We start from the raw sequence: 27,256 nt of genomic DNA, 5'->3' as shown, positions 1-27,256 counted from the left end.
TGGTGATTTGCTTAGGCCTTAAAATCAACATGAAATCAAAATCAACATGAGACGATACAGATTGCCACACTGGTGGAACCCTTTGGAGGTTCTCCAGGCACCCTTATCAAAAGAGGCAGTTCTCCAAGGAATGTACAAAACAAAGCCCATCATTTCTTGCAAGAACATTAAGGACTGTCAAGAGTTCCTCAAAAAAAAAATTAAAAAAAATTATAATAAGCCACATTCAGTGGCTAGAGGTTCTCAAGTGGGTTCTGTCTGCATGCCAAAGATGCAAATGATGCCTTACAGCAAGACAAAGATATTGAGAAATTATTAACGTTATCTCACATCATTTGTTTGACACTGGGTTCCCATCCACGCATAGTTATGACAGTTTTGGGATATTGCATTAAAAATGCTGAATGCAAACACCAAGATGCGAATAAAATCTCCAAAATGTGCAGCTGTTTTATTTGCATATTGTTTCTGCAATAATCCGGTTTTGCGCATAAATTAAATTGGTAACTTGAATGGAAACATGACTACTGTCCGATGGGTTCTTCAATCTGAGAAGGCCTATACTGCTATTTCTTATTGATTTCAAGAGACCTTCAATGTATGATTTCTTGGAAACAGGAGCAGGTATCTGCCACCACTACGACCACAGTTCTGAGAGGCCTTCAGTCCGATACTCTCTACACTGTCACCTTGATTCCTGTTTATGCTGAGGGAGATGGACAGAGAATGTCTGAGAATGGAAAAACAAGTGAGTTTCTTTCTACAGTCATGAAGTGTCCAACATGTACGTATACTGGATGTCTGTATCATTATGTAAGAACCTGAAAGAAGCTCCAGTCCTGGAAGAAGGATCTGGATTATGCTTCATAAAGTTGATTCCCAAAACTATAAAATGGCACATGTGATGTTGTTTGCAGGGGCCTTGGGTGGTGTGAAGAACCTGAGGATAACTGACCCTACCATGACCTCATTGAATGTCAAATGGGAGCCTGCGGATGGGGCCGTGCGCCAGTACAAGATTTTCTTCGTCCCTGCAGCTGGAGGAACTGAAGCAATGGTGGGGCTTGTTTGTTCTCTCAAAGCGCTTTTACAGAGAATGAATCTCATAAAGAATGTGGCTGGGTCATATTTCACCTCATAATCAATAGAATATGAAATACAATTATTTTTACATATTTTTTGCATTGTGACATTATTGTCATGACAATTTCCTGTCACATTCTGATTACCTTAAAGGTGCTGTAAGTGATTTTAGCTGTTCAACTTCCACGAGACTGAGCCATTGAATTAGCCACGCCCCTCTTTCCAAAACCCCGCACTCCAAAGATACTAAATGAGCTTTATAGATACCGACATCGTGCAGAAACGGTTGTTAAAAACAACAGCTTCAAATTAGCTCACTCAACTGATAAATGTTATGAGCAACATGGCATAAAAATGGCATTAAGCTTCAATAATTCGCTGCAACTACAAAACTATGAGAACTTATCAGTCAAAAGCGTCAGAGACCGGCCTGCGGACACATTTTTGTTTGCTGTTTACAGAGTCTAGCGCTGTCACAGAGAGATATCTCAGGACACTTATTTCATTAATATCTTTGAGGGAGTAGGAATATGTTTTGCATATCTTTCCAGGAAAAAATTGCTTACAGCACCTTTAATGTCAAAATTTGTATAACTTTAATAAAATAATAAATATTGTCTTGTTTGGAAAATTTTTGGTAAAGCAAATACTCTATTGATATATTCTTAAAATTGTAATTTAGAAATGTACTTTACAATTTTAATATTAAATAATTAATTTGTTCCGCATTGCAATAATTAGATTTTTTTTCACGTTGCTGTAATGAGAATTAAATGTGCCTAATTGTCATGAAAATTATGCCACAATGCAGAAAAAAATCGTATTAGTTGTATATATCATATATATATATATATATATATATATATATATATATATATATATATATATATATACAAAAGTTTAGGGTCACTTACTCATTCTTTCTTTCTTTATTTTTTTCATCATGAGAAACATTTCAGGCAAGTGACCCCAAACTTTTGAATGGTAGTGTAAAAACAAATATATATATATAGAGATATATATATGTGTGTGTGTGTGTGTGTGTGTGTGTGTGTATATATATATATATATATATATATATATATATATATATATATATATATGTGTGTGTGTGTGTGTGTGTGTGTGTGTGTGTGTGTATATATATATATATATATATATATATATATATATATATATATATATATATATATATATATATGTGTGTGTGTGTGTGTGTGTGTGTGTGTGTGTATATATATATTTGTTTTTTCCCCATTTAATATGACCCAGACATTTTTTGGTGAGTTTCACCCACCAAATACATTTAAAATGCCAGCCATAAAAAAAATCTATTGAGCGTCACAAGGCTTGTTTGTGGTCCATTCAGGTTCCACACTTCAATTCTGTTGAAGTTAAGATGTCTTGCATTAGACGCTGATCAGAAGGGTTTGCTCAGTTCATCACTCTGTACATTTTCTCTCTTGTTGTAAACAGGAACAAGTACCTGGGGCTCAGACTAACATAGTTTTACGAAACCTGACCCCTGATACTATCTACACTGTGTCTGTGGTTCCAGTGTATCCCGCCACAGAGGGCAGACGTCAGTCTGAGAATGGAAAGACCTGTGAGTATCAGCCTTTCAGACAATGTATCTATCTACATTCAGTATAGAGACACAATAGCTCAAAAACCTAGTGAACTACTTAAGTATTTTAAGGCATCATTAGCATGCCCCTGACTTAAAGGGCATGCTGCCTTTTAAGAAACTTCTTTTGGCCAAGTTCCAAGGCAGCATCTGTGTTCTGTAGCTCTGTGATTAAATTAATCCAAGATGGCTGACAAGGGAAAAGAAATGTTGATTATACTTCGATTTCATTCAATACTGAAAAGAATCGACTATTTTACCAAGTATTTGTGTGGGCTCTCTATGTTTGTGCTTATAAGAGTATCACAATTTTAGCTTAGCAACATGCTAATGTCAAACTCTATTGGAATCAGTTGCAAGTCGAGTCCATGCAAAGTGCTGTTTCAAATCAGTCACTTATGAGGTTCCATTTTAGTAAGGATGCTGCCTTTGTAGAATGTAGGCAGTAGACAGTAAGGCAGATCACCATGTTTTGGAACAGAGCTAATGTATCAAGGTATATTTGACAAATTACTGTCGATATTTCTCTTTCCAGTGCCTCTTGGAGGTGTTAGAAACATCCGTATTACCAACCCCACCTTCACAACACTCACCGCCACCTGGGAAGCTGCTGATGGAAATGTGCAGGGGTACAAAGTGTTATATGTGCCCACCAACGGAGGAACAGAGCTCATGGTAGAAATATTTCACTGTTTCAAACTGTTTTCTGTCACAAGCAGCATCCAAAAGTAACTTCTGACTAGGGCTTTCAATTTAATGCATCATTACAGTATAATTAATTATATAATGCAATCAGGGCCGTATTAACACACAGGCTTACCGGCGCTTAAGCCCAGATCATCCTCCATGGTATTTTACCCCGTCAACGTTCTCGGGAAGGCATGCATGAAAACAAGTTCAGCGGGAGACACTGATGTAAACACAGAGAAGGTGCGCAATGCTTAAATCCGTCCATGTAGCGCATGGTGATTGAGTGCAAATGTCCCACCCCCCGCTCTGATGGCTGACAGAAGCCCAGTGAAACGTTAAGCCCCGGAGCACCTTAATACGGCCCTGAATGGAATTAATCATGTCCCCGGCCCATAATATGGAAAATTCCTGCCATTTGAGCAATTTAAGCTTAAGTACAACCTGTTTTCAGCAGGGGGCAGTAAGCGAAACTCCAGCTGTATAGTCAATGTGCAGCTTATACAGAGAAAAAAACAGATTCAGGCTTGCTTTACACTAGTGACAACACAAGATGAAAACGCGTTCTTCAAAGACAGCTGGACGGAGCGCAATTCCGAATTCAGGGATCTCGAGGTACATTATTCTAAGTTTCAAACTTTGTTTAATTTGACACAGTGACCTAAAATGCTGTGTTTATGACGCAACACAACCAAAGTGAGACACACCTAAAGCATCTGTCTGACATATGCACAAAGACGCATCTCTGACAGATTGACAAATTCAATTGCAAAATGGATTGCTGTAAAATGTAAGCCAATGATACTTTCATTTTATTTCATAAAAATGAAATAAAATACACAGTATATTGCCTTAGAAAGCCACTTTTAATGTAATGCATTTTAATTATCTGAATTATTATAATTTTTATATATATTATATTCATAATTATTTAAATACAACTATTTAAGCATTATATATAAAATTATTGTTATTTTAGGGCCTTTCTCCGCAAGAAATTATATATGGGATTTATTGTGATTAATAATATTTATTAATTAATTTGGATATCATGTTATTAATTGGATTAAAAATGAATTAATTGAATTGAATTAATAGTTATATATATTTATTTATGTATATGTGACAAACAGCGGAGGACATGTTTCATTTACAGCACAAAAACGTGAAGACACATTGTGATTTTTATAAAACAATATTTGTTTTGGTGGCTCAATGCGAGGAATATTCTACATATATAATTGCCGTATGTTCTGTAAATTCTGTATTCTACGAAAACAAAAGAAACAAATACAAATATATATATATATATATATATATATATATATATATATATATATATATATATATATATATATATATATATATATATATATATATATAATAGGCGTCATCTATAAACCTATAATAGTAAATTCTCCTAAGTCAAATTAATTAAAAGATGCCTGAGTCATGACAGATTTCGTTAGTAGATGATTGGTAAATATGTCTTTGCTTTGAATCGTTAAGGGTCAGTATTATTATTACTTTGCAGTTTAAACCATCTATTATGTTGCATTTCTGTAAAGATATTTGCCAGACACTACATCACTACAACCCATTTCTGAAGATTCTACTAATGAGAATGCATAACATTCTGCGTTTTATCAACTGCATTACGCATATCAAGCTGTATCACACACCAGCCGATGAGTGTATTGCCATCGCTCTTTACAAGTTCGCAACTTGTGCCAAGTGGTCAAAACACATAATTTTTTCAGCATATCGCATAAACGATTATGCTGTTTTTTTTTTTTATTTATGCACATATCAAATTGTTTTCATTCAGGTTTTCTGAAGCGCATAAAAATTGTTGGATGGAAACCCAGCAATTGTTGTATTTGCTCATCAAAGCCATTTTTATTTTTACACTTGGCGAGTGTTTCTACAATGTTGATGTCGCAAGTGAAAATCTTCATGAGATATCCTGTGAAATCTGTTGACATGGATTGCAGAAAGATGTACTATATATTGCTATAGACAGAATCTTCCCTTGAGGAAAAGAGATGGTGTAGAGGTCTAATGAAACTTGATGTGAATTCTCATTATGCTAAAATAGCTGCTGGGAAAGTTTACAACTGGGAACACCAATGTTTAGACTGAGCTCGAGGAAACTGCGAAATCTCACAAAAGATTTTTTGGCAAGCAAATGAGAAATATTACTTGATGCTTCATTTTCTTTATCAGTTTAGAATTGGTAGACCTTGTGCATCCGATTTCTGTCAAAACAAACTAAGGTTCCTAAGTTGGGATAGGTTAGAGCTTCAGTAAGTAAACTTAAAAAAGTTTAATTGTAATTTGTAAAATTTTCTTCACCCAATACACTGAAATCCATGGTTAAAAATCCATGGAATTTCTTTATGTTTTCCCTTCACAGGAGCAAGTATCTGAGAGCACAACAACATTAGTGTTGAAAAAACTCCTGCCAGACACCATGTACACAGTGACTGTAGTGCCGGTGTTTGCTGAAGGAGACGGACCTCAACTCTCAGAGAAGGGAAAGACCAGTAAGTGACTCTTACAGTCATTCTGGAAAATCATATACAATTATCAGAATAATCTTTTTATATGTAACGTAAGAATACAGATGTAATACCTTGCAGTATATAGGCAGAAAACACCTGAATGATGATTTAACTCTGCTGTTGTCTCCTCAGAACCTTTGGGTGGCGTGAGGAACCTGATGGTGACAGATCCGACTATCAGCACCTTGAACGTCCGCTGGGAGCCGGCAGAAGGCACTGTTCGGGAATATATTGTAATTTATGTTCCTGCTGGTGGTCAAGATCAAGAAGTGGTGAGAAGACCTCAAATGATGAATTCAATAAATGTGACCGCAACAGAGCAACATAAAAGAGCATTTGTTAAAGGAATATTTCAGATTGTGGCCAGAAAATAATTTCAACTCATACCCCAGTTTGTAAGAACAAACAAATAAATGTGTGTACAAAAATGCACTTACAATGGAAGCTAATGGGGCAACTGTTCTACGCTTTCCCCATAGACTTGCATTGTAAGTGAATTTAGGCTAAAAATATTAACTGAAGATTTTTAGTATGGATGAGCTTTACAAAAGGAGCTAAATTCTCATACAGTAGTTGGCCATTAAATCGTAATTGTGTTAATTTTGCAAATTTTGTTTAGGAAAATGTTCCTGATCTCATAAAAATTATGTGACTGTGAAAACAGTTTTGAAAATATTACGTGGTTCATTCTACGTATTTTCGCTGCAGTTCCGTGGTAATTTGTCCACTGTGTGGCGCTAAAAGCGAGTTAAATGTTCTCCCAAACAGATGACATTTTTAATGTGAATGCTCTATTGAGCTTTAGATCAACAAAACCGACCTCCCTACCCTAAATCTTAAACTTAAAACAAACCGATAGTGTCATAAAAAGCAAATGTGAGATGAAAAACACAACCACGTCATTTTGTGATGACACTTCGGCTCATGTGTCGACTCACATAGTCTTCAGGACTCGTACTCCGGTCCTTTGCATCGCAAGTGCAACACTCTATCAGTTGAGCTACCGTGCAATTTGATCTCTCTCGAGCAAGCTTGTAAATGTAGTTGGTTATGTAGCGCAAACGTTAAAATAAGTCATGCGCTGTAGTAGAAGTGTTTAGATGTCATAAGATAGCATTGTGTGAGGAACAGGGTGAAAAGTAAGTGTTTATGAACTGATAATCTGCCGTTTTACCCGTGATTTGTGTGAAAGTGAATAAAAGGTATTGTTGTTGTAGCACATAGAGTGTTCATTTTAGCAGGAAACTGCCACGATAGATACAACGAGCCACATAAAAATTATTGAGAAAAAATGCATGTATAGTAACGTGATTCTGAAACCAGGTTGCTTGTAAATAAACATTTTATTATCTGAAATTAGGGTACAAATTATACTTTCTCGTAAATGTAACTCTCGCTGAATTAAGCCTCATTATACAACTGACACCTGCAGAGCATTTGCAAACCCTACAAACAATGGGCCTCTTTCATGAAACATGAGCAGAACAAATTTCTGAAATGGTTTGTGGATCCATTTGTGCATAAATTGTTGCATTCAGTTGAATGTGACAATTTACATAAGAATAGTTTTAAAGATAATTTACAAAGAGATCTGTTTTGCTCGAGTTTCATGAAGAGGCAATTGCTTATGTTTCCATTCAAGAGTCAGGTCGAAAAGTGTACTATATTTTAAATTAAACCTGTGCTGAATTTGTTTTGAACTTATTTATTTTTTTGCATTCTCATCTTTTTTTCAATGGCTCAATTTTTCCTGAATAGGATCAAGTGTCTGGAACCACAACCTTTACTGTTCTGAAGAACTTAGAGCCCGACACAACTTACACTGTGACTGTGGTGCCGGTCTATGCTGAAATGGAGGGCAAACCTCTTTCAGAGAATGGCAAAACAAGTGAGTTTAGTGTTGCATGGTGAAAATAAAGTGTGTCTACCATGGTGAAACTTGGCCACAGATTGAAATGTCTGTCTATTGTTTAAGCCAATGTTTTTCACCATAAAATGACTTAGATATTGGTTTTTATGTATCCCTGCTATCAGGACCATTGGGTGGAGTTCACAACCTTCAGGTCACCGATCCCACCAGCAGCACCCTCTCGGTGCGATGGGAGCATGCTGATGGAAACCCCCGAAATTACAAGGTTTTCTACGTTCCACAGCCTGGAGATGATGAAAAGATGGTAAGACTTGATTACATTACCTTAAATTGTTTTGATGAAGAACAGTGAATGTTGCTGTTGCTGTTTCAATCATAGTATTAACAGTATAAAAATAAGAGCTTTCGTAACAAACGGTGGAGTAAACTTTTAACCTGTTGATGTAAGATTATGTCAGTATAATTATGCATAAATTGTTATTAAATCTGAACTATCCTGTTCACTCAAAAATGAACATTCTGGGTGGCTCAGTAAGTAAAGACGCTGCCTACCACACCTGGAGTCACAAGTTCGAATCCAGGGCGTGCTGAGTGACTCCAGCCAGGCTTCCTAAGCAACCAGTTGGCCAGGTTGCTAAGGTGGGTAGAGTCATGCTGGGTTAATCTCCTCGTGGTCGCTATAATGTGGTTCTCGCTATCGGTGGGGCACGTGGTGAGTTGTGCGTGGATGCCACGGAGAATAGCGTGAAACCTCCACACGCGCTAGGTCTCCGCGGTAACGCGCTCAACATGCCATGTGATAAGATGCATGGGTTGACGGTCTCAGACGCGGAGGCACCTGAGATTCGTCCTCCACCACCCGGATTGAGGTGAGTCACTACACCACCACGAGGACTTAGAACGCATTGGGAATTGGGCATGCCAAATTGGGGAGAAAAAAGAAAAAAAAAAAAGAACATTCTTTCATCATTTACTCATCCTCATGTCGTTGTATGACTTTCTTTCTTCTCTGGAACACAAAAGGATAAATTGTAATAAATATCCCAGTTTGTCTTTTCAATACACTGCAGTGGATAGTGATACAATTTCAAGCTTCCAAAATGACACAAAATGATGATAAAAGATGGCCATGCAAATCATGTGTCATATTCCAAGTCTTCTGAAGGCATACGACCCAACATTTGAGTAGTTTTTCAGTATTAAACTTGACATCCATAGGGCGTTCATTGAGCTTGTTCACAGTGGCTGACGTGTTAATGTGTGAACTTGCGTTGTTTTTAGCACTAAAGTGTTAACAAGCTTCTTGTATGTTGTTTCAGTATTTCAATATTTGCCTCTGAATTTTAGGGGCATTTTTACCGTAATAAGGGCATTTAAAAATGGGGGTCATGTGTCGGTCTGAGGGAGAGAGAGAGCGGTAAGGCTCGTCACCTAGTTCATAATTATCACTAACACCTGTCTCTCATTATAGTGATGGCGGAGGGAGACTTAAGAAGGCACGCCATCACTATAATGAGAGACAGGTGTAAGAGATAATTATGAACAAGGTGACGAGCCTTACCGCTCTCTCTCTCTCCCACATGACCACACCCCCCCATGCCACAATACCATTAATGGGGGAGGAAAAGCAATTCCACAAGTTTGTTAGACCTAAAGAATGAATGTAAACATAACTTGTTTGTTTACAAGTAAACATTACAGGATAAGCTACTTTTAATTTGAAGTTCAAGAAGTATACTACATAAGGTGTGTGACCTCTTCGCCACAATTTCTTCATCTTCAGTGAAAGTTTGACTCCACATGGTCATTAATTTTTAAGTTTCCGACTATGTTCTTCCTGGTTGTGGTTCAATGCGTGTCAGCTACGTAACTCAGACAAGACGCAATTGTTGTAGCCTAAAAGTCATTACGTCCACTGAAAGACTTTTCTTGCTTGTGTCAAAAAAATAGCGGAAATAGTACATAAATAAACAGTAATGGTGTTGATGTCGGAGTTGATGTTTTGTTAAGTTGATAGCTGTATTACATTGTCAGTGCTGTTTTGTTCGATACCAAATCATATTAGCTGGATAGCTAGCTGGATAGCTAGCTAGCTAGCTAGCGACTACCTAGCCTCATTACTGGTTACCATGATAGCAAGGCTAGGTAGCTGCTAGCCAGCTAATACTTCCTTACCATAATAGCAAGGCTAGGTAGCTGCTAGCCAGCTAATACTTCCTTTCCATGATAGCAAGGCTAGGTAGCTGCTAGCCAGCTAATACTTCCTTACAGGTGGATTTCATGGCTGTGATTCAGTTTGTTGTGTGTATAACTTTTCCGAACTGCTTGCGTTTTAGCAACTCGCACCTGATCTTCTAGATTTAGAACATGGACTAAATAACGGAAATTACTTAATTTCATCGGAATCGAGGATTTTATTCCCTGAAAAATATCAAGATCGTTTTATCCCCCAGCCCTACTATCCATGGCTATCAATTGAAAAAATAGACTGGGATATTCATTAAAACATCTTCTTTTGTGTTCTACTGAAAAAAGAAAGTCATATGGATTTTGGACAACATGAGGGTGAGTAAATGATGACAGAATTTTAATTTTTGGGTGAAATACCCCTTTAAGCACAGATTCCCTGATGTGATGATGGTTTATATGTAAGACCTTCCAAATTATGACACATATCTTTTGTTTTGTGATAAATAGGAACTAGTTTCCGGTGGCACGACAAGCACCATCCTGCGTAATCTTAACGCCAACACGGTATACAAGGTCACATTGTTGCCTATGTATGAAAACGATGTAGAAGGAAAACGTCAGTCTGACAATGGAAAGACAAGTGAGTCAAGATATTTGTTACTTTTGGAATGGAGAACCCGTATGCCTCTAGGGGCAATCCTGGTTCATGGCTTGTGAAACTTCACCACATCTATGTTGTTTAACGCAGAACCTATGGGAAGTGTGAAGAACCTACAGGTGACGGACCCAACTGTGAACTCTTTGAGGGTGCGATGGGACCCGGCCGATGGAGATGTCCGTCAATACAACATCATCTATGTGCCTGTTGCCGGAGGTGCTTCCAGCACGGTAATGGCCAAAGTCACCATTTGTCTCACCTTGATCATTTTGGTTGCCAATTAACATGCATCTGTAAACATGTATTCCATAGACCCAAGTGTCTGGGATGTCGACCAATACTATTCTAAGGAACCTGCAGCCAGACATGGAGTACAGAGTTACCGTAGTGCCAGTTTACGCCGATGCCGAAGGAAAGAAACAGTCCGACAATGGAAAAACAAGTAGGTAACAGCAATGTCACAGTTAAAGGGATAGTTTACCAAAAAAAAAAAAAAAAAACTAATTTTGTCATCATTTACCCTGATGGTGTTCGAAACCTATGTGACTTTCTTTATTCCGTGGATCACAAAAGGATAAAGACCTCGGGAGGAAACTCTCAGTCACCATTCACTTTAATTGTATGGAAAAAAAGGTGAATGGGGACAAACATACTGCACTACATCTTTTGTTTCCCACAGAGGATTATAATCCATTTTTTTGGGGGGAGGTTAAACTATCCCTTTAAAGCAAGAATCTGAGATCAATACAAGTGAAGCTCAATCAACACCATTTGTGTCATAATGTTGATTACCAAAAAAATTATTTTGACTCGTCCCTCCATTTCTTTAAAATAAAATAAGGGACGAGTCTAAATAAATGTTTGTGGTAATCAATATTCTGCCAAAAAATGCTATCGATTAAGCTTATATAAGTCAACAGCGTACAATATTTTTTTAATTGTACAAAAGTAAACACAAATGCCCTTAAAATAAACACTGAAATGTATTAAAATGTCCATGAACTGCATAGGCCCAACAATATGCAAAATCCATAACACGGCAAAGGCTGAAAAGGAACATTTAAGATTTTGTAAATGCCTTAACAATTGAATAAATAGTTCATTTCAGTGGTTTAATTCTCCTAGCACATTTTGGTCCCCACAAACCAAGTTTATTCTCGTTGCAAATGAACCCATGTTTAATGAAGTTTGGGTCATATTTTCTTTTACTTTGCGTACTTTTGTTCATGGTGTTTGAAGTGAAGCCATGTCACATAACCAGTCCAAGTTGGCATCTGCCTTATTTGGCTAGCTTCTACCAAGTTGCAGATGAACTTATGCAAATATATTGACAGTTTGATTGGACACATGGCCTTTGACGTTGACAACAAAAGATATGGGAAATTAGGTTTATTGCAGTCTACTATATCTAAAGATTAATTACAATTCTCACCATTCCCAGAGCCTCTGGGTGGAGTGAAGAACCTGCAGGTCACCGATCCCACAACCAACTCATTGAAGGTGCGCTGGGAGCCAGCTGAGGGTAACGTCCGGCAGTATAGAATCTTCTATGTGCCAGCGTCTGGTGGTGCTGAAGACATGGTAAAAGATGCTCCATTGAAGAGCCTCTGCTGTCTTTCCAGATGTGCCACTGATCTTCTATAACCTTCTGTTTAACTTTCTAAATCAACAGGAGCAAGTCTCTGGAGGAACAACCAACACTGTCCTGAGGAACCTTCTGTCAGACACGGTCTATACTGTGACTGTGGTGCCTGTTTATCCAGAGGGAGATGGACTCCGTCAATCTGAGAAAGGAAAAACTCGTAAGTTGTCCTTGGCAATTCCTTATAGATAGAACTGAGAACTTTGGTTACGGTTAATGAAAGCAGTCCTGCCTAGAAGCATTGGATGCATACTTAACTAAAAAATACCAGGAGCTGTATTACAGGAACATCCTAAGGGGCCATTCAGACCAAACGCATTCTTGCAAAAAAATAAAAAAAATAAAGAAATAGCTAGACGTGACGCAGCGCAATGAATAGTACAGAATGCAGGTGTCTTAAACAATTATTATTAACTTACTCCTACACAAGACACTGTAAAAAAATGGTGAGATGCGCCACAACCTTCTAAAACATCCATCTAGCGCATTTTTACATTGAAAAAACAAACAAATGAAAAACAGCGTAGACAGATGCAAAAACTGTTTGGTGTGAATGGCCCTTACTCTAGAATCCTATCTTATCTGTTAGAAAACATGCCGATTTCTCTTAAGATATTTATCTGTTCTTTTTAACTAGTCAGATCTTAACTTAAATCTTAAAGCTCCTGACCCATATCTGCATGATTTTATGAACTGCACTGCTTCCACATGATTGGCTGATTAGATAATCGCATGAATAAGTAGATGTACAGGTGTTCCTAATAAAGTGGTCGGTGAGTGTATTTGCCTTTGCATATGAAGTTTTTAATAATGATACTTGTGATGGACCAATATATCGGGCAGGCCGATTAATCAGCCGAAATGTGGCACTTTTGCGATTAACGGTATCAGCTGGTAAAACCATGAACACTTGGCCGATAAACAGAAGTGTCAACTTTGTGTCAGTTCCAAAATCTAACAATTGATTTTATAACAGATAGTAAGCAATTTCTGATTTTTTACATTTTGAAAAGTTATGAATTTTAACAAATATTGTACAAAATAAGTTTTCGTTGTGTATATCTGATTTACTGCTGTTAAACTGTATTATGTTTAACAGCATTTACTTTGTCTATCCTGCTCTCTATATCGGTTTCAGCATCGGGCACTGAAAAACCCATACCGGTTGAGCACTAAATGATACACAGATATATCAGCCAAACATCTGTAACAATTAATAAAAGCAATTATCTGTACTGTTCAACATCAGCAGATTGTTTCACAAAATCCAATTATCAGACCCAATTATTTCTTGTCAATCAAAAGGGGGCGGAAAAAACATGTCGAACAATTAGCCTACAACTCGTGCTGTGTGTGAAAGAAAATGTCTCTTGTGTGGAATTACCTAATGACAGCAGAGTGTAGAATTTCAGAGTGCTAGAATTTCACAAGTTGGAACTACCATTAAAACTTTTAACACAACAAGTAATACGACGAGGCTGCTTCAGCTAAAAACGGACAGGCTCCCTCATTCAGATTTCAATTAATGTGAGTTAAGAAAATTAAAGAATTAAGAAATCTTTCAGTTTAATGTAAGACTAACAGGAGGTCTTTTAACTCATGTTGGTAGGGTTTGTTGCTGAATTCTGCAGGAATAGTCACATCTGCTTTGGGTTTTAAAGCATACTAAGCAGTTTTAGCAGATTTGTTTTTCTCCCCAATATGGAATGCCCAATTCCCAATGCGCTCTAAGTCCTCATGGTGGCGTAGTGACTCACCTTAATCCAGGTGGAAGTGGATGAATCTCAGTTGCCTCTGCGTCCATCAATCCATGTATCTTATCACGTGGCTTGTTGAGCGCGTTACCGCAGAGACATAGCGCATGTGGAGGCTTCACGCTATTCTCCGCGGCATCCACGCACAACTCACCATGCACCCCACCGAGAGCGAACCACATTATAGTGACCAAGAGGAGTTTACCCCATGTGACTCTACCCTCCCTAGCAACTGGGTCAGTTTGGTTGCTTAGGAGACTTGGCTGGAGTCACTCAGCACGCCCTGGATTCGAACTTGCGACTCCAGGGGTAGTAGTCAGTGTCTTTACTTGCTGAGCTACCCAGGTCCCCCCAGCAATTTTAGCATTAACCATAAATGCCCCCACTACCTGCCTGTCCTTTTTGGCACTTCCTCACCATATAAACCATCTGCTCTCTGTCATTTGCTTCCCTCAGCATTCATTCCTGAACTTTACTGAGCTTCCTTCTGTTTAAACACAGAGCTGCTCTCCTTCCTCTGCTGTTCTGTAAATTCCTTGTTCTCACTGTGTTGTTTAGTGGCTTCTCTATCAGCATTCTTTCTCTCTCTTGCAGTTCCACGTTTCCCTCCCAGAAACATTGTGGTCTACAACCCGACTCCCAACAGCCTTAATGTGCGCTGGGAGCCCGCCTCGGGCCTGGTGCAGCAGTACAAGGTCACCTATGCCCCACTGAGTGGCATCCGGCCTCTTGAATCGGTGGGTGTCTCACACACACACACACACACAAAGCGTTTGCCAATAGTTTTTAATCACTTTAAATAAAAAGATTACCCAAAAATTAAACTTCTGTCATCATTTACATCATTTACATTCTAAACTTGTACTTTCTTTTTTCCAAACTTGTTCCGACTTTCTTTCTTATTACAGTTTTATAAAAGTAATTGGATTACTTTTTTTTAGAACCTTACCCAACGCTGCAAATTTGAGTATGCAAAAGTGTGTGTGAGATTTCAGTGCTGCGACATAGAGGAAGATTTTCAGCGGAAGAACGACTTCCTGTTTCTCACACAAAGCTATTATATGGCTTCGGAGGGCTTGAAATATAGCGCACAAGTAGTATGGACATTTTTGGAGCACTAAATTCTTTCATTGTATGGAAAAGTGCCATATAAACATTCTCTTTTTGTGTTCCACTTCAGAAATAAAGTTGTACAAGTTTGAAACTACATGAGGATGAGTAGCCTAAATGTTGACAGAAGAGTATTAATTTAAGGCAACGTGTTTTTGAGTGACAGACAAATGTTTAGCACCACATTTTGTCCTCAGGTGCTTATTCATGGTGTTTGCCATAGAGAGAAACAGCCTTCTGATTGGTCGTGTTGGGAGAAATGTTCATGACTAATCTGACTAAACACAGCAAGTTGGGACACAGAAGAGATGTTCAAATCATACTTGTTGACCCATATTTGTCAAACCCGTCAGTTTGAACTTATTCTGTCATAAGGGCTGGTGTACGGAAAGAATGCACCCTCTATCCCGATGATGTTATGACCTACAAATGAAAAACAAATGAGCAAATGGGGTCATAATCCTGCAGAGTGTTGATAGGTAGCTGATGGGGTTCCCCTGTTGCACTATACAGACTCTACTCGCCCAGAACGCTCTCTTTTCAAGTCCAGCAGACCCCCCCAGGGCAATTACGCTGTTGCATTTAACATCTGTTTGCATTACATATCTGTTTGGAAATGTGATCTTGCTCTGGTAATCTAAACAGGGGCTTAGCGCTGAGGTCATTATGTATATTTCAGTTGCCAGATTCGTAACGTCTGCGCCAGACTGTTATACAGTGGATGTTCGTGGACATGCTCATCTGTATGTTATCTAAACGATGGTCATCTCTCCTCAGGTTCTCGTTCCAGGAAATGTCAACAATGCTTTCCTGGATCAACTCATCCCGGATACTCCGTACTCAGTGAGCGTAATGGCCATGTACGCAGACGGACAAGGCCCGGGAATTGATGGGAAAGGAAAAACACGTGAGCTAATCTTTCAAAAATACTCATTTCACTCTGGACGTAAACAACGGTGTGATGGTGGTGTAGTGGGCTAAAGCACAGAACTGGTAAGCAGATGGTTGCCAGTTTGATCCCCACAGCCACCACCACTGTGTCCTTGTGCAAGGCACTTAACTCCAGGTTGCTCTGGGGGATTGTCCCTGTAATAAATGCACTGTAAGTTGCTTTGGATAAAAGCATCTTCCAAATGCATTAATGTAAATGTAAGGGATTTTAACAACCCCCAAACCCTATGTTTTAAAACTTTGTCAAGTAACTCGTCCTGCACTGTTTGTGCTAGGCATTTAATACTGAAATATTTATCAATTGACCGATTAAGTAGAAAAGAGTAAATATCGGTTAAAAATATTGGTCAATCCGATTATCGGTCTACTAGAATAGGAGATTGGGGTTGGACCAATTTTGGCCCTCTTAGGCCAACCACCCACAACACCTTACCAACCAAATAGCAACACACTGGCAATCACCAACAACACCCTGGTATTTTATTGGTGAGTTTTGCATGGGCATGCATCACTTTTGTTCTTTAGAAAATGTTAAAATCCAGTTGTCTGTTGCAGTACCGCGAGCTGGACCCAGAAACTTGCGAGTCTTCGAAACCACCACGAGCACGATCAGCATCGGCTGGGATCACGCAGAGGGTCCTGTGCAACAATATAAGATTGCGTATGCGCCATTGACAGGGGATCCCATCACAGAATTTGTGAGTAGATGACCATTGACTCTTCCTTTGTTTTATTGAGTTCAGGGGCTGTGTTAATCTCATCAAAGTAATTGCTGACGAAAATGTTTGTTGACGAAGGGGTTTTTGATTTTGTCAACAATAAAAAATGAATAGACGAGAAAGATACATCATGACGATCATGGTTGGGGAGTAACGGAAAACATGTAATGGGAATAAAAATAAGTATTCAAAAAGTATTTTGATTATTAAAGAGATTACTTTGCATTTTATTGTCATTTGTTTCATTTAATATTTAGTCCTTTCAGATGGAAAACATTTATACATATGGAATTCACAACAGAGTAACTGTTGATAATTGTTTAGTAAATTCATTATATTCAATTATTTCAGGAGCTCAGGTTTTCGTGACACTTTCCTCATGTTGTTTACTCTTACATATTACACATATTAATGCTTAATATGTTTGATACACTTAAGTTTATACATATTGGAATATTTGGTTAAAGTTTGGTCTGTTATAGTTTGATACATGCTTTTGTCATTTTGCACATTATCCTTCACTAAAAAATGTTATTTTAGCATAAGTTGTATGCTATTTTAGTCAGAGAACAATTTACTAAAATTAATGAATATCACATGATGAAATATTGACTAAATTTAAAGAACATTTTCATCCAAAGAAAAAAATGTTGACTAAAATATAAAAATGTGTGAAAGTAAACACTGCTTAGTGGTGTAGCAACCATTTCAAAAATGGCTAAATCAGTTACAAAAAGAAATGGTAGTAGACTGCATAAGACAATGACTTTAAGACCAAACATTATATACGCTTGCTTTGGCAGTGGGCTGAAAGGACATGCAAATGATAAATGATAATCTCAGTAGAGCTCAACAGTGCTCGCCCACTCCTTAAGCCGTGTCGGTTCCAGAATTATATTTCCCATTTATTTTTTGCATAGGCTTTTCATAAAATCCTCCATAAAATTGTTCTAAGCCATGAACAAAACCAACCAGAGTCCAACTTGGTTACGTCATTCACAGTGCATCATGGGAGTAGGCGGGCTTCTGGGCTCATTTTGTGGGCTTTGTTTGCTGCAATTCTCTGATTGGTGAATATAAATATATTTTATTGTATTTTTTCTGCAGAGTGCTGTTCCTGGCAACAGAAATAATGCTATCCTTCAAAACCTGCTTCCCGACACGCCGTACAACATCACAGTGACAGCGATTTATGCTGAAGGACCTGGTGGATCTCTGAATGGAAACGCAAGGACACGTGAGTCAAACTGAGCACACTTTTAAAACACACTCTGCATAGATTACTCAGCTTTGGTCGCATTCTCTGGGATATTGCTACACAAAGTCAACTAACAATAGCCATCTTACATATCCTGTTCTTGTCAGCTATAGAATTTTTTGAGTTTTTTAAGGGTTTTAGGAAAACAGGAGTGTGTTATTGCTGGTTGGGCACTGTTGGAAACTGTTGGAAAACTGTTGTACTGTATAGACAGATCCCATTGTTTACAAATATTGCAGCAGATATGCAGGAAGTGGTGGCAGAAAGCCAGTAGACTCTTGTGTTAGATTTGACAGATTAGACAGCTGGTGCTTGCTAGCTCCATTAAATATGCATTTAAAAGATAACGAAATCTGATCAAAGTTAAGTGGTTAGTGGTTTTTGCCATTGCGATTTTGACAGCCAACAGGGCAGCACAACACTTTTTTTGCAACCATTTCCGTATGTGATATAGGTGTGACATTGCCAAAGGATTGGTCTATATGTTGGCCTCAGTGCTAGGGAAGCCACTTTGAAGCTGCTTGCCAAGCTTCTCATAATTAAAAATAATTAAAGTCAAACTACAAAAAAAGTAGTCACAGCTAAACTAAAAGCTACTATCAAAAGGTAGCTAACTACATTAAACAGCATTTGAACAGATCAATTTACACTAAATACAACCTGTAAAACTAGGAAATGGCATGATTTACATAACTACACTGGCGGCCAGAAGTTTGGAATAATGTACAGATTTTGCTCTTATGGAAAGAAATTGGTACTTTTATTCACCAAAGTGGCATTAAACTGATCACAATGTATAGTCAGGACATTAATAATGTCTCAGACTAATAATGTTCAGAACTTCTTAAACTACTTCAAAGAGTTCTCATCAAAAAATCCTCCATGTGCAGCAATGACAGCTTTGCAGATCCTTGGCATTCTAGCTGTCAGTTTGTCCAGATACTCAGGTGACATTTCACCCCACACTTCCTGTAGCACTTGCCATAGATGTGAATGTCTTGTCGGGCACTTCTCACGCACCTTACAGTCTAGCTGATCCCACAAAAGCTCAATGGGGTTAAGATCCATAACACTCTTTTCCAAATATCTGTTGTCCAATGTCTGTGTTTCTTTGCCCACTCTAACGTTTTCTTTTTGATTTTCTGTTTCAAAAGTGGCTTTTTCTTTGCAATTCTTCCCATAAGATCTGCACCCCTGAGTCTTCTCTTTACTGTTGTACATGAAACTGGTGTTGAGCGGGTAGAATTCAATGAAGCTGTCAGCTGAGGACATGTGAGGCGTCTATTTCTCAAACTAGAGACTCTGATGTACTTATCCTCTTGTTTAGTTGTACATCTGGTCTTCCACATCTCTTTCTGTCCTTGTTAGAGCCAGTTGTTCTTTGTCTTTGAAGACTGTAGTGTACATCTTTGTATGAAATCTTCAGTTTTTTGGCAGTTTCAAGCATTGTATAGCCTTCATTCCTCAAAACAACGATTGACTGACGAGTTTCTAGAGAAAGCTGTTTCTTTTTTGTCATTTTTGACCTAATATTGACCTTAAGACATGCCAGTCTATTGCATACTGTGGCAACTCAAAAACAAACACAAAGACAATGTTAAGCTTAATTTAACGAACCAAATAGCTTTCAGCAGTGTTTGATATAATGGCAAGTGATTTTCTAGTACCAAATTAGCAATTTAGCACGATTACTCAAGGATAAGGTGTTGGAGTGATGGCTGTTGGAAATGGGGCCTGTCTAGATTTGATCAAAAATGACTTTTTTCAAATAGTGATGGTGCTGTTTTTTACATCAGTAATGTCCTGACTATACTTTGTTGAATGCCAGTTTGGTGAATTAAAGTACCAATTTCCTTCCGAAACAGCAAAATCTGTACATTATTCCAAACTTTTGGCCACCAGTGTATGTTGAAAACATACTGTAGTAGACAAAAATATGTTGCTTTACTGTAAATAAGTAATAACTGTCCAAGCAAACATATTGATTATGAATCAGATACTGAATGAAATGAATCAGAATACTCAATACTTCCGATGAAAGAGAGTGTACTTTATGGAATTTAATCCAGTTTATTTATATCGCGCTTTTTATTAGTGATGCTCCAAAATGAACAACTCTTGCCAGTAACGGAAATTCTGAACACACTGGGCCAAAAACCGAAAATGATTATCCTAAATTAAACTTTGGTTGGAATAACCAGACCAAGATGGAATCCTCTGATTTTGAGGGAAAATCTTCAGAATTATAAGTGTGTAAAAGTGGCATACCACTTTTCACAAAAACGAACGCTGATATTAAGGGCATATACACTTTTACTATGATATTTAGTGGTAGTTTTGCAGTTGTTATGGTAATATGATTGTTTAACACACGGTATGTGGTTTTTGTATTCAGTTGGCCTGCTGGCCCCTCAGAATCTGCGGGTCTCGGACGAGTGGTACACACGCTTCCGTGTGTCCTGGGACCCGGCGCCATCTCCGGTCATGGGTTACAAACTAGTCTACCAGCCAACAGGTAAATACTGCGATAATATGAAATCACTGCATGCTTATAGTCCTGTTTAAAATGGTAAAGTCAACATGAAACCAAAATTGAGCCTATTTACTGTCTTAATATACTTTCCTGTTTTTATTGTGTATGAGTCATCAGCACACCCTTTAAGGTCTTCGTAATGTTTCATCAAAATGTAATAACTTGCTCCGTCTCTAAAACTGACTTTTTCTTTCTCATTGAATATCTTGTTTCATTCTCAAATATGTCACATAACAAATAAAATGGGTTGTGAATGCTGTATTATTTTGACTTCTACAGTAGTTCCTCAGAATTCTTGATTCTTATTTTGATGTTATTGTACATTTTTAGATAAGGATGAGTCTTTGGAGGTGTTTGTTGGTGATGTCACCACCTATACACTTCACAATCTGCTGCCTGGCACCACGTATGATGTTCAGGTGTACGCCCAGTACGATGGCGGTGTGAGCAAAGCCCTCTTAGGACAAGGAACAACATGTATGCTTTCAGATGAGTTATTCATGCATTGTTAAATGTATGCTAGAATTTTCATCCTGTAAAGCAGTATGATTCCCACACTGAGTCTATTTTACTCTCTTGTCTTTTCAGTGTACCTCAATGTCACCAACCTGGAGTCATATGACGTCGGCTACGACAGGTTCTGCATTAAATGGACACCTCACCGCGCCGCCACGTCTTACAGAATCAAGCTGAACCCTCTGGATCGTAAGTCACGCTCTTCAAAACCTTCAGAACATGTGACTCTTTATGTTGCAATACCCAACTGAATACAGAAACTGACTCTTCACATTACAACACTAGCAAAACATACCACAAATACCATGGTATTACCATGTTTTTTTAGTCACGGTACCACAGTAATATACAATGTTTTTTTGATCATGAACCATGGTTTCAGACCCATCCACCGAGTTCAGGACATTTGAATCTTTACATCAAAATCAAATACCATGGTAATACCATAATTTCCAGTCATAAAATGATGGTTTCTGATCACTTCAACAAATTCTAAACCTATGACTCGCCTATGATTTATGAAACCATAGTAAAGAGCTGTTGATGACTCATTATGTTACAACACAAACAAAAAAAGTACCAAAAAGTACCATGAGATTACAATATTGTTTTTAGACATAGTACATGGTTTTTGGACATATGACATGGCAATCTCATTAAATTCTTTAAATTATTTTGGAGTACATTATAACTTAGTAATATGTAATAAGGTAATCATTCATTACAATGTCATATATATCAAAATATCATGGTGCTATTATTTAATACCATCACTATTGTTTAATGTATTTTCAGCCTCAGCTAAAGGTCAGCAGGAGATCACCATCACGGCCGCTCAGAGTCAATACTGTTTCGAGGGCTTGAGTCCAGACTCTCTCTACAATGCTACTGTGTTCGTCCAGACGCCCAATCTAGAGGGACCCGGAGTCAGTACCAAAGAACGCACCCGTGAGTTCAGGATTTAATAATACTGTAAATAAGCAGATTTTCATCATACAGTTGAATGTGAAACAATGATTTTAAGTGTTTTCTTTCTATTATCTTTTGATTGTTCTAGGTGTCAAACCAACACCTGTGCCAACAAAACCACCCACACCCCCTCCACCACCCACCATACCACCTGGTTGGGCGGGTAAGTGTCCGCAGTCAGTGCTCAAGAAACAATACTGCAGCACTTTTTAAAGAGTAATGCCTCACTAATGCCACAGTGAACAAGCTAAAACACTTGACATTTAAGTTAATTGATAATTAAGCGTTTTCAGTCTTTATAATCATAATTCAGACAACTCTCTGGATTAAGGTGCTATAATGGAAATGACAGGTTGGTAGGTTTGGTCTTGGTGGGCTAGATCTGCACAGTTAGACATGCATACAATCCCCATGAAGCAGATCTAGACAAGTGGTGCTGGGGAGGAGGAGGGTTTCAGAGAAAAAACTCTTGTAGCGTGCTGCAGTGAAACCCGCTAACCTGCAAACAACTGAGGCAATTTAATTGTTAGACAAAGAGGGAGTAAGCAAGTTAATTGGCTAACAAATTACATATCAGTGGACCTATCAGCTGCACCACGTGAAAGACTAATATTATACAGTAGGCAGTGATTATAGGCAATACCGTTGGCGAGCATATATCGGTTGTACACTATAATTAAAGTGCATTATGGGTCTAAAATAGTGGACTATATAAAGAATTAAATGGCTCACTAGGAATTCAGACAACACTGTAAAAAGGCTGGCATTCAATATAGTGCACTGTACTGTATGTGGAATAGGGAGTGAATTCAGTCACAGCATATTACTTTTTCAGATACAAGCGTTGCAGACATGTTCTACATCTGGCCTCTATGGAATATGTTTTGGTCAAATTAATATCAGTTTTATTATCTTGGAAACAATTCCTTCTGCTAATGAAACCAGAATCTGTTCTTTTTATCTTCAATTAATAAAAAAAAACATCAGAATTGGATCCCTAAATCGTACTCAAATCCTGTTTATTCATTACATGAGAACCCGACAAGTATTTGGCCAAATGTTTCAGTCCTCAGCCGTTTCCATTCCAACCAGAGACGTCCGCTAGCTCTCAGTGTTAAGAGACGTGAACTAATCCACCGAGGATTATATATTTAAGCGAATCATTTTTCAAGAAGCTGATAATGTTGCTTGATTACTGTGGAGAGGCAAATTTGGAAGGCACATGGAACAGAGATTATTTCATCATTTGTCTTCATTTCTTTTCAGTAAAAAAACTGATCATTAACATTAATTCTTTCTTAAACCTCCTAGTTTTTAAAAGAAATTCAGTCTCGTGGTTGTTTGTCATTGAGATTTCCTCACCTTATTTTCTGCTCTTGTGTAAGATTTAAATTAGAAATGAAGGATCTGGGGCAGAAAGCAGTTTTTGTTTGCTTCACGTAATGTTTTTTTTTTTTTTTTGGCTTAGTTTGCAAAGGAGCCAAGGCAGATGTGGTTTTCCTGATTGATGGCTCATGGAGTATTGGAGATGACAGTTTCAACAAAGTTGTCAAGTTTGTCTTCAGCGTCGTCGGAGCCTTTGATGTCATTGGTCCATCAGGAATGCAGGTAAAACGGTCATGGAAAAATTTTAAAATTGTGTTTTCCAGGCCTAAGAAAAAGTAATTTCTATTGAGAATATATATATTTTATAGTTTTCATCAGCTCTGAAATATTTCTTGAGCTAGATATTGCTCTTCAATTAATTAGTAAAAAAATCGGTCTAAATGGTGTGTTAGTAAATCGGTCTGAATAAAAATGATTTTTTACAATATATATATCCAGTAATCACAAACACTATGGGGTACAACTCCCAAAAGCATATTTAGCCAACTATTGTTGCAATTTCCGTCGTTACCAACAATTTGGTGTTTCCCGAAACCGTAGTCCTAACGAAGATTCGCAAGCCTGTGGTTAGAAGCATAGTTCCTTGTTAGTTTACTGTGTGGACATCATTTGACTTCCGGGGTTTTGCAGAAAGTGGCTTTCTGAAACGTCACGTGAACACGAGCCTTTTGAGGGATTAAAGGCTGTAAAGAGAAAGCGCTTTATCACACACAGTTTCTGTCAGAGAACAGAGCTTTTATGTGTTTATGTTAAAGCATAAGTGGCATTAAAATGTTTTTCAAGAGTGCGCCTGAGCATATGCACATGTGCGTCAGGGGAACACCAAAGTATAATATAGAGGGAAAGCCATCTATTGCAGTGCAATGCATCTGTCACATTACAAAGTGCATGGCGCTTTCGTGTCTTCAGAAGCTTTCTCGCATTAAATGGCTTTCTGGTGTATGTGTAAATGATCTATTATATTTTAATATCTGCGGAAGTTATTACTCCATCCCCTGAGTAACGTCATGAACATCAGCTCAACCAACATGTTTAGAACGATGGATGTGCAACATAGTTACTACGGTTTCGGGAAGCAGTCGTAACTAGCTAGTTAATTTCTACAACGATGCATCATACTGTGGTGGTTACGCTGTGAGTTACATAGTTGTACGGGAAAACGCACCCCTGGAAAGTTCTTGGAAAAGTAAAACAGCAGCAACAGCAATATGATAAAAATACACACTTTTCATAAATAGTTTCCATTTATCAATAATAAGAATAAACAATTCCTCCACCAAGAAATATAGTTAATTTGCGTAGGCTGTTTATGGTTGCCATGCTACATAGAAAATTGCTGCATTCATATAGAATGTGCTTTGAACTGATTTTACAATAGGAACTATCGATTTTAGAAATAGACAATAATCTAATCGTCTTTAGGTTAGATATATTCCATCTTTTTACATTTATACATAAATTACTGTATAATGTTAATAATTATACAAATTCTATAATGTTGATCTTTATTGAATAAACAAAATATTCCATCGTTTTGTCATTGGTACTGTGTTTGATATTCCTTTCAATGTTTCCTTCAAGGTTTCATTCGTGCAGTACAGCGATGATGCAAAGACGGAGTTCAAACTTAATGCATATAATGACAAGGGCATGCTGCTTTCTGCTCTCAAACTCATTCGCTACAGGGGAGGAAACACTAAGACAGGTATCACTCAGACATTACTGAATGTTCATCACACTTTCCTTTAAAACTAATATCCCTGTCCTCCATCACCTGTTGTGTTTTCCTTTTCTTTTTGTTTCTTTTCCTTTTTTCTTTTTTTTGTTTTTGATGTTGAAAGAAGCAGAGCTCAATTTTGGGCAATGTGGAAAAATTGCCAGTGACTGTTGAAGTCTCATAGTCTTGAAAGTTTATTATATTAGTTTAGTTTTTTTAAAGTTTATTCATACAGTATTAAGTTCCACAAAAAAAAAAAAAAAAAAAACAAACAAACAAAAAAAAATGTTTACTTTGGTACTGGTGCTTTTAAATACTCTTCAGATCACAGTATGCTTATCTGAAGGACCTATCATGAAACATCAAGAACTTTTTATACCTCCAAAGTACCATTTAGCAACTCAAGAACCATATACAGTCAAAAATAATTCTTGGTAAGAAACTGAACTTTAAGTGCTGCAAAGAACCATTGAAGAACTTTTATATTTAAGTGTAGATTGAGGTTTTATTGTTAAACAACTTATGAGGGTTGGAATTGGTGGACTTTTTCCCTATTTTAACACTCACACTCACATTTCGATGACTGCTTGTTGTCCAGGTGTTGCACTGAAGCATGTGTACGAGAAGGTCTTCACTGTAGAAAGTGGAATGAGGAGAAACGTGCCGAAAGTTGTTGTTGCTGTAACAGATGGACGTTCTCAAGATGATGTGCAAAAGAATGCTGCTAAACTACAGCATGCTGGTACGACTCTCTCCCATACCTTAAAGGTCTTCACATCTCAAAGATTATGATGTCACAGCCATGAGCTCATTAAGATATGACCACCCTCTTTTACATATGTATCACTCACCTTGATGAATGACAACGTGAACTGCGCCGATATACATTGGTTATTCAATCATAACTAGAGGTCATTTTCATATAGAAGTCTTAAAGGTAGTATGCAAAAAAGCTAGAGAGGGTAGAAAATGGTTATGTTAAATAAAATTACGACTAACATTTTCAGAAGATTTCAAGGGGCAAAATGCTATACAATTGCAAAATATGGCACTATGTAATAATGTGGCTAGTATTTATATACAGTATATTCTCTTTAAGATAAATGTCCTTATTGAGCATGTGTTGTTGCAGGTTACAGTGTGTTTGTGGTCGGCGTAGCCGATGTGGACTTTGTCGAGCTGCAGAACATTGCGAGCAAACCGAGCGAACGTCACGTCTTTGTGGTGGACGACTTTGACGCCTTCTCCACCATTCAGGACAATCTGGTCACGTTCATTTGTGAAACGGCAACATCCTGTGAGTTCAAATTCATACTCTCATTTTAAGATAATATGTGTGACTGAGAACAGCTCTAGATTATAATTGTGTGTTCAGACATTAAGCTCATGCCTTTCCTTTTTTTTTCCCAGCCTGCCCATTGATCTATGTCAATGGATTCACATCGCCAGGTAGGCTTGTTTATGTAAGTGCGTATGTACACTTATGTATGTATGTAGAGTGCTGACATGAATCTATGTGTTTTCCCAGGATTCAGAATGCTGGAAGCCTTCAATTTGACTGAAAAGGTGTACGCTAGCACCAAGGGTGTGTCTATGGAACCTGGTTCTTTCAACAGTTACACCGCCTACAGACTCCACAAGAACGCTTTCCTGAATCAGCCTTCATTGTGAGTTCTGTTACAATTGTGACACTCATCAGCATTTAGCGTCTTCTATGCTTACACAATTGGAATATTTCCAAGCCATTACTTAGAAGATATCGGCTCATTTCTTCAAGGAATTGTGGAATTATGCCTCATTCTGCATTATATACTCTCAGTTATTTGTATCACAGAATGGTTTCTTATAGATTGGAATAATGATAGTAATTAGTTGTGTTTGTTAAGGCAAGTGTCACTCTTACTATTGCTCATAGGGGTAGGGATTCGAACAAACCCCTAAACCTTTTGTATCTAACGAACATTAATGTTAACTGAAATTATGTGGCTTTTTGAGGAGAGGCATGCTATTACTTTTCTTAAT

General features: G+C 37.8%; 1 protein-coding gene across 1 annotated transcript in view; it reads left to right on the top strand.

The window, feature by feature from the left end:
- Window positions 1-27,256, top strand: part of LOC127409597 (collagen alpha-1(XII) chain-like) — a 115,193-nt gene that overhangs the window by 59,745 nt on the left and 28,192 nt on the right. The window contains exons 34-61 of the mRNA XM_051644260.1: window positions 619-748; window positions 918-1,057; window positions 2,560-2,689; window positions 3,246-3,385; window positions 5,814-5,943; window positions 6,094-6,233; window positions 7,720-7,849; window positions 7,996-8,135; window positions 10,529-10,661; window positions 10,770-10,909; window positions 10,992-11,121; window positions 12,121-12,260; window positions 12,352-12,481; window positions 14,670-14,812; window positions 15,963-16,092; window positions 16,692-16,834; window positions 17,963-18,092; window positions 20,509-20,628; window positions 20,977-21,123; window positions 21,235-21,351; window positions 21,958-22,110; window positions 22,220-22,294; window positions 23,600-23,739; window positions 25,099-25,222; window positions 25,833-25,976; window positions 26,367-26,531; window positions 26,645-26,683; window positions 26,763-26,901. Coding sequence (XP_051500220.1) covers window positions 619-748; window positions 918-1,057; window positions 2,560-2,689; window positions 3,246-3,385; window positions 5,814-5,943; window positions 6,094-6,233; window positions 7,720-7,849; window positions 7,996-8,135; window positions 10,529-10,661; window positions 10,770-10,909; window positions 10,992-11,121; window positions 12,121-12,260; window positions 12,352-12,481; window positions 14,670-14,812; window positions 15,963-16,092; window positions 16,692-16,834; window positions 17,963-18,092; window positions 20,509-20,628; window positions 20,977-21,123; window positions 21,235-21,351; window positions 21,958-22,110; window positions 22,220-22,294; window positions 23,600-23,739; window positions 25,099-25,222; window positions 25,833-25,976; window positions 26,367-26,531; window positions 26,645-26,683; window positions 26,763-26,901 — 3,662 coding nt within the window. The remainder of the gene's footprint in view (window positions 1-618; window positions 749-917; window positions 1,058-2,559; window positions 2,690-3,245; window positions 3,386-5,813; window positions 5,944-6,093; window positions 6,234-7,719; window positions 7,850-7,995; window positions 8,136-10,528; window positions 10,662-10,769; window positions 10,910-10,991; window positions 11,122-12,120; window positions 12,261-12,351; window positions 12,482-14,669; window positions 14,813-15,962; window positions 16,093-16,691; window positions 16,835-17,962; window positions 18,093-20,508; window positions 20,629-20,976; window positions 21,124-21,234; window positions 21,352-21,957; window positions 22,111-22,219; window positions 22,295-23,599; window positions 23,740-25,098; window positions 25,223-25,832; window positions 25,977-26,366; window positions 26,532-26,644; window positions 26,684-26,762; window positions 26,902-27,256) is intronic.

Source organism: Myxocyprinus asiaticus, chromosome 19 (assembly GCF_019703515.2).
Source record: "Myxocyprinus asiaticus isolate MX2 ecotype Aquarium Trade chromosome 19, UBuf_Myxa_2, whole genome shotgun sequence".
Taxonomy (NCBI): Eukaryota; Metazoa; Chordata; class Actinopteri; order Cypriniformes; family Catostomidae; genus Myxocyprinus; species Myxocyprinus asiaticus.
This window is presented reverse-complemented; position numbering and strand designations above follow the sequence as displayed.